The 13,898-nt window shown below is 43.1% G+C and overlaps 1 protein-coding gene across 1 annotated transcript in view; it reads left to right on the plus strand.

Annotated features, from left to right (window-relative positions):
• The window catches only part of vps11 (VPS11 core subunit of CORVET and HOPS complexes), a 55,864-nt gene that overhangs the window by 15,054 nt on the left and 26,912 nt on the right, over positions 1-13,898 (plus strand). Inside the window, exons 8-11 of the mRNA XM_034178858.1 lie at positions 5,398-5,584; positions 5,784-5,927; positions 7,367-7,564; positions 13,206-13,367. Coding sequence (XP_034034749.1) covers positions 5,398-5,584; positions 5,784-5,927; positions 7,367-7,564; positions 13,206-13,367 — 691 coding nt within the window. The remainder of the gene's footprint in view (positions 1-5,397; positions 5,585-5,783; positions 5,928-7,366; positions 7,565-13,205; positions 13,368-13,898) is intronic.

A 13,898-nucleotide genomic window follows, 5' to 3' on the forward strand; every position in this document is an offset into this window, starting at 1 on the left:
TCATCATCCAATTTAGAGGGATCCAAGACCTCAGGGTACTTTCTTCTCAGTCCTTCCCACATGGAGTTTCTATAGCGATTAAAGGGGACTTCATCATGTTGATTAGTGCCCATCATCTGTGTTAGTCCAACCTTTCCTGCTAATTCTTCAGTGTCCTGTTTTCCCATGACATGCATTAGCAAGGCTTTTATGTCACCTAAAGACAAGGTTACCCCTGCAGTGCCTTCTTCTAAGGCAGTTATCCATCTCCCAGCTCCTTGGGTGATGTCTGGCAGCCTGTTGGCCAGCCCCACCATGTCTGTCCAGCTCCATGGGGTATACACATGATGACCATTTCTAACCACCAGTGGGCATATGAGGTCTTCGTCCTCCTCTTCTTCTGTGGGGGCTCCATATTGTCTTCCAGATCGAGTGCGACTGACTGGTCCCTGGCGGTCCATCCAGTTAGTTATGTCCTGTTCTAAAGCCGTTATGTCTTTGGCTACACATTGTTGTCGGGCCTCTTTTGCACTCTCAATGACGACCTCACCAGAAATCTTCCGGGTGGGTGGCTCTATAATGTGATTTCCTTGATTGGGCGTCGATTGTTGTAATATTCTTCTTTCCTCGGCGTCCCTATGTCTTTGCATTCTTTCCTTCGCTAGCCGAAATTGCTCAGCTAGTTCTTCATTATCTCTTCTGGCCAGATCCAGTGTGTCACAGAAGCTCTTGTGCCACTCTTTGGAGCCTCTATAGCCTGAGAAGGTCCAGTCGGTTGACTTATGGTGGGAGGGGACGGTTTTCAGTGGACCTCGATGTGCAGGTGGGGCCTTCAGGTCTCTCTCTCTATCCTCGTTTGCCTCAGTGTCACCATTATATGTGGCCCCCCCTGCTGGTCGTGGTGAGCAACCACTTACTTCCGGACTTGGAGACCTTGTATGATCCATTTGACAGGCCGAGGACCTGTCTCCTTGTGGCTCCCGAGCTTTTAGTGTCAGTGTGAATTTGCCCTCCACATCCATGCCTTGGTCCTCTTCACGAGTTCCTAATACAAATTGTCCAGCTGTTCTTCCCATATCATGACGTTTATATGGGGGTGGCTCTGCTTCCCAGCTCGGTGCACTGGCTTTAGTTTCTTTGGATCTTTCCTCTGTCATTTTTTCTCTTTTCTGCTGTAGCCTCTGCGCTTCCTGCTTGAACAAGGCCAAAACTTCTTTTTCTTCAGTGCGTTTTTTGTTGTTATTCACGTTCTTCTGCTGATCTTTAATTTCTTTTTTCTGTATTTCTACCGCAACTGCTTCACACATCACCGGATCAAATGATCCCTCCAAAGGCCATTGCCTGCCCCCATGTGACCTTTTGTGCCACTTTCTCATACATTGGTTGGCCTTAATGCGTTTTCCTGGATATTTTCTTAGTACTAAGTCTAGCGGGGTACTTTCCCGACCTTGACCTTGAGAGTTACCCATGTAACCCTGACAAACACTATGTGAGATGTTTCTATGGTGTTCTGGTAGTCCCTCAGGGGCTGTCCTGATCCAGACCAATAGCTTGCCGGCTGTAACACCTGTTTTATATTTTAAACCCTTAAAAGGATTAAATTTCCAACTGTTTTGCCTGTCTTCTTTTTCTTTAACTAAATATGAAAATTTACCTGTTTCCCACCGAACCTTCCTTGGGACCACAGTCAGAGTCAACCTAGGAAACAGTTCTTCACCTGGATCGGTTGGTAGAGTTATTAAATAATTTAATGGTATGCTAATTTCTTTATTAGGATCAGCACAAAGCAGCTCCAGCCACGGGGTTAAACCCTGATGCCACAGACGTCTTATCAGCAGCTCCCAATTAATTAGAGGGAATTGTTCTTTCTTTTGCTTCAGATTGACTACCTTAGTAATCTGCCATAATTTCTGATTGATCTCTTGTTTGTCCTGCCAATGTTCTGCTCCTACACTGTCAGAATAGGTCCTTTCCAGCCAAAAATGTGTTCTGATTCCCTGGGTTTCAATGTCTCCGTCAGTCAAGTAATGTTCTGGGAGTTGTTGTATGGCTGGGGGGGCCTGGCTGCCTTTTTGTTTCTGTCTTTTGGTTTTCCTTCCAGGTGGCTTGCATTTGGGACTGAGTGGCTGTGTAGCTGAGTTTATCAGGACCTCACCTGCGGCTCGTCAGGACTCACAGCTGTGGTGCATCTATATGGATTGGAACATGGTGGCATTTAAGACTGGAGTATACAGTGTGTATTTGCCAGAGACTCGACCTTGTAACCAGACGGGTGAGATCGTCGTCTCGGGAGCCATCTCATCATCAGTGGATGCAGAGAACGTCCAGGGTTTGATGCACGGTCTGTGAAAGAGGAGGGGGTGAGGTCTCACGCTCGTCAGCACACTTCCTGAGGTACGTTAGATTTTGTGACTAACGTTTATACAGTCAGTAAATGTGGTGTCCCTCACGCCTTATTATATTGAGCTGTACGTTAGTCATGTATCGGCTTCCACTGCAGTGGAGTTTTGTGAACTGGATGTTCCATGCCTGCAGCTTGGGAAGCTGATTAGTAATTAAGCCAGGAAGTGTTTGCTGTTTATGTACACCTTTGAGTGGTCTCTCTGTGTGTAGAGTGTGGACTCACATAATGGTTCCTTCTTTCACAGACTCGGTTTGTTGCGGCCACCTGGGGGGTGTCGGCGGGGTCCTTGGGTCCGAACGGCTTCTGGCTCCGGACCGTTAGCGCTGCTGGGAGCGCACCGTATCACCACCACGCCAGACCGCACACTCTTTTGTTGTTTTGTATCACATCACTGTTATGTATTAAATTCAGTTAGCCTTTGTACCGTGCTCTGCTTATTTCATACTGGGTCCTTCAAACGCTGGTCGGTTCTCCGAGCTGCGTCCGACACATAACAGTAGTATTATTTCATCATCACTTAAGTCTCCCATCAATGACTGTCCCAAGCATTGATCAGTCTGTCAGCTTTTTCACTGTAATCCAAGCCTTAACTCTTTTGATTTATAACCAACTTTATTTCTTTAATCCTCTTACAACCCTAACACTTCCTAATGTCTTTGCTCCCGACTTTCTATTTTCCTTCTAATTTTCACTTTCCGCTTCTCTTGTCTTTTTCTGCTATGTTTGTTTATTAGTTTTCTTTCTTTGAAATAATATCTACCTTCTTTGTATTTACATAGCAGTCTCTTCTCCTGTCTTTTTCTTCACTGTCTCTGTTTCACACTTTCCTCTTTGCCTGTCATGCACCTCCCAAGTCCTTCTGTTGGGTCTAAACGTCTCCTCCTCCTCGTACTCTTTACATTAATCTTGTATGTTAGCCAGCCTGCAAGCCCTCACAGCTTTGCCTGCAACTCCCCGCTTACTCTCCGCTCTCCCACACACCAATCTTCAAAAGCTTTATACACAAAAATGATTAAAAACAACTTTCTATATATCTCTATCTAGACTTCTGCCACCCTTTACTCCGTGGCTTTAAACAACCTTTTTAATCACTTAACACCAATGTGTTTTGTTTGATTATCGTTAGACAGCTCTCCGGCGCTGCCAGCAACTTGTATATTATTTTTAACAAGTTGTGCTTAATATATTATTTTTAACAAGCTCCTCTCTGAGCATACAATATTTCATTTACTTCTACGCCTTACCGTGCCTCGCGTGCGTATCCTGTGCTTTTCTGCACTTTCTTCTACTTTTTTTCACTTACTGAGCTCCTCGTGAGCTTAATGTGCCTTTGCACTGAAAATACTCTCTTTTTCCAATTCTTTTCTTATAAAAAAAAACTCATATTACTGTGTACTTAATTACTTATTCTTCTCCCACGCCCCACAAGCGTGTATTTGGTGCCTTACTGCACTATTTTCTGCTTCATTAATTCTCATGTATTCTGCACTAACTCTTCAATTTTTTTTTTTTTATAGTTTTTCTCTTTTCTTAAAAAATGACGTCCTTTATTGAGCTCTTTTTACTTACTGTCAGCTGTGCTACTTTGCACTTTTCTCTTTAAATCTCTTTATCACGTACGGTATTTCTACTGCGCCCCCTCAGGCGCTTATCTTGTGCTTCCTCTGCACGTATTCTCTGTTAAACACTTTTTTCTCACTTATTTTACTTCTGTCTCTTTTTTCTTTAAATAACCTCATATTACCTTGTACCTATTTGTCAGTATACTCCCCTAAACTAACCCTACAGCGCATGCTATCAGCCGGCACATTAGTAACGAATTTCAACACCAATTATTCCCCAAGCATCCAGGTTAGTTCTCCACGCACTCTTTTCCGCACCAGAGTTTATGAACATTCCTGACCTTTCACTCACACAGACATTCTTTTTCCCGGGAACACACACACCTTCTGAGCATTTTATCTACAAGGCCTGATAATTTTCAATCTTATCTTTTTTAGTCTCTTGTCAATTTTCTTAGTCCAGGTTCTTTTGGGTAAGAGGCAATTAAAAAATATCACCTGTCAACTTGGGTGGAAATCCCGACTCACTCCTCCAGATCGTGCAGAAGTTATAAAAGGTTTCTGCTTACCTTTTAGTCGTGATCACTGTTATTTACGGTCTGGAGGGATGAGCTGGACTGCCCCAGGCTGCCGGAATGCCCCTGGACCCTCCTGAAGCCGGCTCGACAAGTTCTGTCGTGGTCCTTCTTTTGATCGTCTCAGGATGTCTTCGTTAGATAACACAAACTAACTGCAAGTGGTTTGTTCGAAAAGGACACAACACTTTGGAATAATTCAGCCTTAAGCGAGATAAAATGCACAGAGTTTTTAAGTTTATTTAAGCCTTCGACACAGAGCTTATACAAACTGAGTCCTCTAGAGAGACTGAATATGTGACGACCGCGCTCATCTATTTATTGGAGACCCGCGGGCATCGCTCCTCCTTCGACTTTTTTATTTATTTTATTCCCAAAACATGGTTTTCTATTGGAAGCGTCCTCTAGTGAACCCTAAGCAGGTGTTAGGCCATTATTTCAATGACAAACGCTCCCATTAAAACTTGAAGGATTTACAACTGATTTTTTTAAAAGACCTTCGGCCACAGGTGCAGCTGGCCTGAGGCCCCCTGCACCTGGCCTGCGGGAAAGCACCTAAGAGGCCTTGGAAAGCCCCTGACAGACCGAATGACTAATAGAGCCCTTTTTTTTGGGTTGAACACCTGCTAGTTCAGCCAGAGGACATACAGTTCAGATCAGGACACTTGATAGTTCATCATAGTTCAAATAAGGACCTAAAAATTCTTCTACACAGGCCAAGCAAAACAAGTACAGGTATTCACAACTAAAGGTTCTGTGATTGCTATTGAGTTCCAATGTATGACCCGCACTTATTGTTTTCATTTTTTGGAGACTGGACTACCAGGTGTTCTTCCTGTTCTCTAATGTACCTTTGAAACATCATATTTTATTACAGGACTATTGGGAAACTGGAGCCGTCTTACGTCATCAGGAAATTCCTGGATGCACAGAGGATCCATAACCTGACTGCATATCTACAAGCTTTGCATAGGCAGTCACTAGCCAATGCTGACCACACCACCCTGCTGCTGAACTGTTACACCAAGCTGAAAGACAGCAATAAGCTTGAGGATTTCATCAAGGTGAGTGTTGGAGGCTGAATTATGCTCCCTCACATGAATGTACAATATACTAAAGTACATGGGTCAAGCTCAGAGATGTTCATTTGGAAAAGTGTTATAGAAATACAGTTAATTTACTATTTACCCTCTTTCATAGTAGTGTGTAAAGTACTAAAGTGTTCATTGTCATTTTGTCTTTTTGATATCGTATCATCAACAGAGCAGTTTAAGTGAGGTCCACTTTGATGTTGAGACTGCAATCAAAGTTCTTCGGCAAGCTGGCTACCGCAGTCATGCTGTTTTCCTTGCTGAGAAACACATGCACCATGAGTGGTACTTGAAGATCCAGCTGGAAGATCTCAAGGTAAAGTAGAGTGCCAAGGGCCCTGCTCAGTTAAAGCCCAAGGCAAAATAGCCATTTTCGGCATGAAAATGGCCTCCATTTCCAAATGAATGAATCTATGCAAATAATTTTGGAACGTGAACAATGTCAATAATACAATAACATGCTTTTGGAGGGCGGTATGCATTTTCAAGAGGCCCGACGTCCATGCCCAGTCGCCCAAAATGACAGCTATTCGCCCGAGTTAGATGAGGGCATACCGCACGACAACAGCATGTTATTTGCATTATTATCACTTTACTGAAATACACAACACGTAACACGTACATAAAAAGTTGGCTCACTTTAACTTTTGTCATGTCGGCTGGCGCGCGCTGCTCTCCAAATTCGGCAGTGCGTCCTGATCAAGCTGGCTGCTTTGGGTGCTGTTCATTGTCATACCATCCATGAGAAAATCATCTGGAATATCCATATTGGGACCAACACACACTTCTCGCCTTTTTATCTTTTCCTCTGCGGACAGTTTTTCTTTTTTTTTTTTCCTCTGCGGACAGTTCTTGGGCTGCGCGCGCTATGACGTCATTTGTTTACTAACAGCAGGCGGGTATAGCCAGGTAGCGTCAATGTAAATCTACGATACCGGCCCAGCAACGCCCCGGTAAAGTGATAATAATGACCAATATTGTGCCCTTGTTAAATTAAAAGTTATTACAGTTTTTGAGAAAATTGCCTTTAACTGCTCAAAATGGCTATTTTCAGTGTGAAAATGGCCGACATTTCCAAACGAACGAATCTACAGATATGATTTTTAGATGGGAACAATGTCAATGACCAGTATTACACCCTTGCCAAATTAGAAAAAGTTAAGTTTTTGGGATATTGCAATAAACTGATGATGCCGATGACTACGACAGGGTTAGCGGCCTATCGGCTGGTAACCCCCCCACCTTCAAAAAAGGAAATACAGTAGCTGTACAAACTTATATATTTGGACATGTCAAAATTTGGGTAAATGTGCTTATGAAAGCTCACTTATTAAGTTTATACATACCATGGTATAGTATATGTAACGGTATAGTATACCATTACATTTCTATTTTTGTGGGCCCAGTTTTAGTGATTAATTTACATATGGTTCCAGATGTTTGTGATAGCATAATGGATGCTAAGATGAATGTCCCCAGTATATGTATACATTTTTGAAATGTAAGAGATGAAGAAAAAAAAAAATCTCACAAAATTAAAGAATTAAAGGGTAAAAGATTTAGTCTCTGTTTTGATCATATTGAGGTCTTCTCTGTTCATTTTGTACAGGTACGTTGCAAGAAAGACAACAATTGTGTGTGTGTGTGTGTGTGTGTGTGTGTGTGTGTGTGTGTGTGTGTGTGTGTGTGTGTGTGTGTGTGTGTGTGTGTGTGTGTGTGTGTGTGTCATTGCATCATTTTCTGTGTCTCTCTCAGAACTACCAGGAGGCACTCCGTTACATTGGACGTTTGCCTTTTGACCAAGCTGAGAGCAACATGAAGCATTATGGAAAGACGCTGATGCACCATGTTCCTGATGGGACCACTTGGCTCTTGAAGGGCTTATGCACCAATTACCAGCCCAGTGGAGAAACGGCTGAAAAAGACAACCAAGATAAAAGTCTGGTTCATAAGGTTTGCTGCTACATTCCGACCAATGCAGTTGTCATTTTTGTGCTCAGTGCTCGACTACCAAATATACGTGTGCTCATCTGTGTGCCCTTGGGCCTGTTGGTGTTAAAATGAAGTGTGGTCAGGCGCAGTGCTGGTGCATTGCGGTTTTGAGCCAGCAGCAGAACCTCCTCAGAGGTCAAGCACAGAGTTTTTCTACTATTTATGTGGTGCCGTGTTTATAAACACATCACATAGTTGGGTTCACGACGTGTGTAAGCTCTGCTTGTACCCACAGCAATGTACGTATGTTAGTACATCCATCAAATGTCAGTGAAACGGAGTTGGTCACAAAGATGAAGGAACCACATCATGGCCAGGAATCTGCCTCTGGACACAAAAATCTTTGACTTGACAAGTTCCATGTAAATGACAACATCAAAGTAGCCAAAAATTTCAGGCAGCATTTTCTCTTGATCCTGTTCTTTTGTCAGCTAATTTGTGTTGTTTATGATGGTGAGGATAATACAGTCACAGGTTCAGCTGAAAATGCTGAAGTCATCAGTAGAGCTGGCCTGAGATAAGCTGTGGCCCAACAGGACAGTTTGTTGCAACGTTATGCTGCTGTGGTTCTTCCTCATCATCTTATCCACTGTTATACATACCAATAACCTCCTCAGTTCTAACATCTTAACTGGTTTCTAGAGACCTTAGGACCAGCGATCTCGGAACCACTACGATCTCAGAACCACTACGATCTCGGAACCACTATGGTCCTTGGTACAACATGTATTAATGTCATAACGTTCTTAATGTGTAATGTTTTCATTTTATAAATTAATTTCTTATGTAGATGTCTGTGTGTGGTCCACTCGTGGAGGATCATCTGAAAGTTGACGAATACGCCACGTCAGGGAAAGGAATAAACGCTCAGCTCCTTCAGACTTTACAGAGCAACAACACTGACATTAGGTGCAATCACAATCGCGGTGTTGCCGACCGAACGGTCCCCCCTAAAAATCAGTCCGTCCTGCCTTCACTGCGCGATGTTTCATTTCAGAGCTCAGCAGCGTCATTTCTGAGCGCCACCAGCAATTCAATGATATCACCTTGTTTCTGCTTGAACCTGCACTCCAGTTATCATCTTATGTCAGCAGTAGATATCTGAAGCTTTTGTACAACAGTCATTTCCTCATAAATTCAGAATTATTTCATAAAAAAGACGGCGGACCAATCAGAGCACCTACGTAATTTCAGAGCATCAGTAGCGACTCACCAATCATCGCCTCGTTTCTGCTTAAAACTGACTTTAAAATGATTTAAGGCAGTGGTTTTCAAACTGTGAGGTGTGCCCCACCTGGGGGGTGCTAGAGTTCTTCAGGGGGGGCGCAAGGGATGGCTATCGAGAACCAGCTCTTTTCAAGAATCGTTAAATGATTCGATCGACTGACATCAATAGCCTTTTTACTTAACGATTCCCTTATTGGTCTTTCAGAGCGGCTGTTGTTTTGACGGTGTTTTATCGGGAAAATGATAATTTGTCTGTGTTGATTGCAGACCCTGCAGCAGGTCTGTAATCAACCGCTTATGCAGCGACTGTTCTTCAAGCTTGAAGCAGTGAAGTAGTTCTCCGACCCACTGCTTCGTTGGTTCATTAACCCCTCTCAAAGCCATTTAAAAATGTCAATCGTGAGTCACTTTTGTTCAGATTAAAGTCACTAACTGGGACTCTTGTCTTGTTGCGAGCAAGAAACGAGAATCGTCCTCCGTTCCGTTCTCACAGCTCCAAACGCTGCGCCACTCTGTCAAGTTAGAGTTCGGCCGGAATTAATAACTTCAAAGTGAATCACCATTTTAAATCAAATGACACCTCTTTCCAAACATTATAAAGACGACAACTACAACAGACTAAAACATTTTTTTTTCCCAAAATGAGATGTCCTGCATTCTTTATGAATTACATTGAAGTTGACTTGCAGCGCAGTCAGCTGCAAGAGCTCAGCTCAGAGGTGTGTAATGACATTCATGTCATTAATGTCTGAAAGGAAATGCTTTTGAGAAAAACTACAGATTTTGTTTATTTTTATTTATGTCCAGAGATCAAGGATCCAGTGACCAATTTCATATTTATTTACTTTACGACTCAATAAAATGTTGTTGACAAAAAAAAAAACCTGTAAAGCCTACTTTTAGTACACAGAAAATTCACAAGAGGTATTGATAAGGGAATTGGTAAGGAATTGGATTGATAAGCAGAATTGATAATGGTATTGATATAGATAAAATTGTTGTGAAAGTGTAGTGACACGAACCCACAACAGGGGGCGTAAATGAACGGACAATGAAAGAGTCGAATATAAACACTTTACTGTTGTGAATGAGCACAACACAGAGCAGATTATAGAATAAATACAAGTCAATGGAAAAAGGTGTCGTGTGGGCAGGCTCGACGATAGGAGACGTCCGTCTGGAGAAGAACCGGAACCACACGATTTCCACCGCCACCGAACCCGAAGGATACTGGAGCCGCCAGGTCCCGAGTCCCCCAGGTGACCACCGTCTCCGCGTGTCGGATCTGGTACTGCTGGCGAAGAACAAAGACAGTCAAGTGTGGGTGTGTGTACACCCCGTAACAACTACGGTGGGAATTCCACCTCCACCTCTAACACACACTCGTGCAACGTCTGTGTAACCACTTATCTGAATCTGCAGGCTGAGAAGGTTACCTCCAAAGAAGTACGATATCTCGGCGACGTGGTGGAGGTGTCATCCTGCTTTTATCCGGGGTGAAGTGCAGATGATCGGTGACAGCTCTCATAGTTGATGAGTGACAGCTGTCACCTCGGCTGTTCCTGTAAGGCGGCAGCGCCCTCTCGTGCCTGAAGCCCGCACTTCAGGCAGGGCGCCCTCTGTTGGTGGGCCAGCAGTACCTCTTCTGGTGGCCCACACAACAAAAATCTTATCAATACCCATCCCTGTTTGAATTAATATTATTTATGTTAAAAATTATTTATGTTAAAATGTGTTAGTTATGCCAAAGACATTTAAAACACAAAGATGTTTAAATGTAAAAAAAAGAAGAAAAAAAAGCGATGTTTAAATATGACAAAAGGTAAAAATAGAAGAATAGAAAGTTCTTTAAAAACATGTTTAAAATGTTTACAAAGGCTGTAAAATATATAAATGCATAGACAGTTCCTTAAAAACACACAAATGTGTTTAAGATGTGTAATAGAATAAAAAGAAACGCACGAAGATATTGAAATTGTGTGTCCGGGGGGGGTGCAGTTATTCATTTGTTCCCTGAGAGGGAGCTCACTCTCCCACACTTTGAAAACCCCTGATTTTAAGAGGTTTTACTTTGTCAGTTGATGGTTAATAATCACATTATTTCCTTTGATCGATCTGGGTGTAGAGAGTCCGCCTCAGACGTGCTGCTGTGGTCCCAAATGACGCATACGCAGTGAAGGCAGGGCGGACCAATTTTTAGGAGGGATTGTTCGGTCTGCGACACCAGTTCGGAGTCAGTGCCACAAAACTGGTCGTTAAAAATGGGCTCCAATTTGTAAAACACTGTGCTTTACTTGAGGGCACTACAGCAGGAGAAGAACACTCAACAGCATGTACTCTTCAACCTGTCTGGTTCCGAGGTCTCCATTTACCATCTTAAGGGCCCCTTCACACATAGTGTGAAGTTTGGACGGCATTTGTACAAAAATGGCAAAACAGCGCAAAACAGATTGAAATTAGCGCACCACGAAACATTGTGCAGATGGGCAGGCATGCACGAAGCCGGTGCGAGAGTTGGTGCATGCGCCGGTGTCTTTCAGGGCAGGAACACACAGTGCCAGGTGTGGCACATTGCGCCGCTTATGCGGTACTTGTGCGACCCACTGGACGCGAACCCGCACTGTCCAAAAGCTTTGATTGCCAGTTAGACCACTGAGCTATGGAGCTATGTACTGAGCTATGTACTTTGAAAACTGTGGGAATCTGCCTCATATCAGGAAGGACATGGAAGTATTACAAAAAATTAAAATCACACACCATATAAAAACAACGCGTTTATCAAGCAAGTAATACAAATATGATCTGTCTGTTTCTCTGTAAATGACCCACAGTCACAGACATATAGTCATGAAATGACATGAATGAGAAGCAGTTCGCTCCTCTCATTCATGTCCACATCTGCTGGCGTGTCTCCAACCAGCCACGCACACGTCTTGGGGACGACGCGCCGCAGGACACCGCGTCATGTGGAACAGAGCTTACGTGGGTGACGTGACAATGAGATCGCCTGCTGCGTGTTCTGATCTGACGGTCCATTTCAACCTGGGAGCAGCCTGTCCATGTGCGCACCGTGCGTCTGCTCGCTCGCTGCAGCATGTTGCCACAGTGATATATGTTTTTATTTATGTCCACTTGAAAACAGCAAACACACACGCGTGTCACAGTGGGCAGTTGTTTGTCCATGTTCATCCAAACACAGTATGTCCAGATCCACAGAATTCCACAGCTGCTTCAGTGGGAGGACACACCTCCTGTCATCTCAGCGCACAGACCAAAGCCACACTCGTGTGGGACTTAGACAAATTTCTCTGCAAGTACGAAAGTGATTGTCTGCAGTCTTTTATCGTGCCAAGAGTGCAACTGGCCACACATTTTCTCAGTGCCATGCGAGCGGTGAGTGTCCCCTGGAATTTGGCCCGGCACCTGTCTCGAGAGGGTGCGATGGGTTCGCACAGCGCACACTTTTATCTTTCAGGTGCTTGTGTGTGCAAATAGTTGCAGCAACAGTTGTACAAGGTGTTGGAGACAGGGACGACATTTACACGGTTTGCACACGATTGCTTCGTCATTTGCACTGTGTGCACTTCGTCCAAACTTCGCACTATGTCTCAAGGGGCCCTAAAGTCCGCTGCAGAAAATGCACTACGGCAGACACAAAATTTATGAAAAAAAATCTCCTTTCCCCCCTTTTTCCCCCCTCATCATTTTTGAACTCATGGAGACTTAACAATGAATGTTTCTATGAGGAACACCACATTCATAAATAAATTTAGCACGATAGGACAAATATTATGTGAGATGAATGCATATGAAACACATATGACATTATTTAATATGTTACTGAGATCGTAATGGTTCCGGTACCGCAAAACATGTAGGGAATTATTTGTTGTGGTACTGAGATCGCAGTGGTTCCGGGACAGAGATTGTAGTGGTTCGTAGTGGATTAATACAGCTGGTTCAGAGATCGTACTGGTTCCTAGATTGTAGTGGTTCCAAGATCATATCAGTACCACTGTTACCAAGATTATTTGGTTCCAAGGTCTCCAATTACCTCTCAACTCCTTTTTCTTGTGACCTGTGTGTTGAAATTTTTGGGGAGGGCAGGACGTGGAAGTTGTGTGTCCCTAGAAGCAGAAAAAGGGGATTCTAATGTTGATGATGCTTGTGATGATGATGGTTACATTCCTTATAAGACGAGACTGAAAAGTTCTTGTGAAAATAAGCCTTTGTAAAAACATGGAGGACCTATACATACATATATGTATGTATGTATGGCTGCGATTCTTAAATGGCTAATGTGATGTTTTTGTTTACCACAGGGGCACCTTGATTGTTTCCTTTATCCAACTACAACTGTTGTTTTTGGTTTCAGGCCAACTCTGAGGAGTTCATCCCAGTTTTTGCAAACAACCCTCGAGAACTGAAAGCCTTCCTGGAGCACATGATTGAGGTGGATCCCAGTTCTCCTCAGGGTGTTTATGATACACTGCTGGAGCTCCGACTGCAAGACTGGGCACATGAGCAGGATCGTGAGGTTAGTGTAACTAACTAACACACACACCACGCTCTCAAAATTAATGTTACATGTAATTGATGTCTCACTGTTAGGAGTTTCTTGTAGAATCTCAACAGCATTTAGGAGTGATCTAATAATTTTTTTCTCTTCTCATTGTCAAACACCTGAAACAGAAAATTATGTAACTTTGAGGACCACAAATACGCACTCACCTATAGCGCAAAACAGTGTTTTGTGGCTGTGAGACTGTCTACATCACAGCTTTTATCTGTTGCTTCAGCAGTTGTAATGTTTTGGTAGAATGACATATACAGGTGCTGGTCATATAATTAGAATATCATGAAAAAGTTGATTTATTTCAGTAATTCCATTCAAAAAGTGAAACTTGTATATTATATTTCATTCATTACGCACAGACTGATATATTTCACGTTTATTTCTTTTAATTTTGATGATTATAACTGACAACTAGGGATGGGTATCGAGAACTGGTTCCTTTCGGGTATCGTTAAGAAATGATTCGATCCACCGACATCAATAACCTTTTTA

Source organism: Thalassophryne amazonica, chromosome 9 (assembly GCF_902500255.1).
Source record: "Thalassophryne amazonica chromosome 9, fThaAma1.1, whole genome shotgun sequence".
NCBI lineage: Eukaryota > Metazoa > Chordata > Actinopteri > Batrachoidiformes > Batrachoididae > Thalassophryne > Thalassophryne amazonica.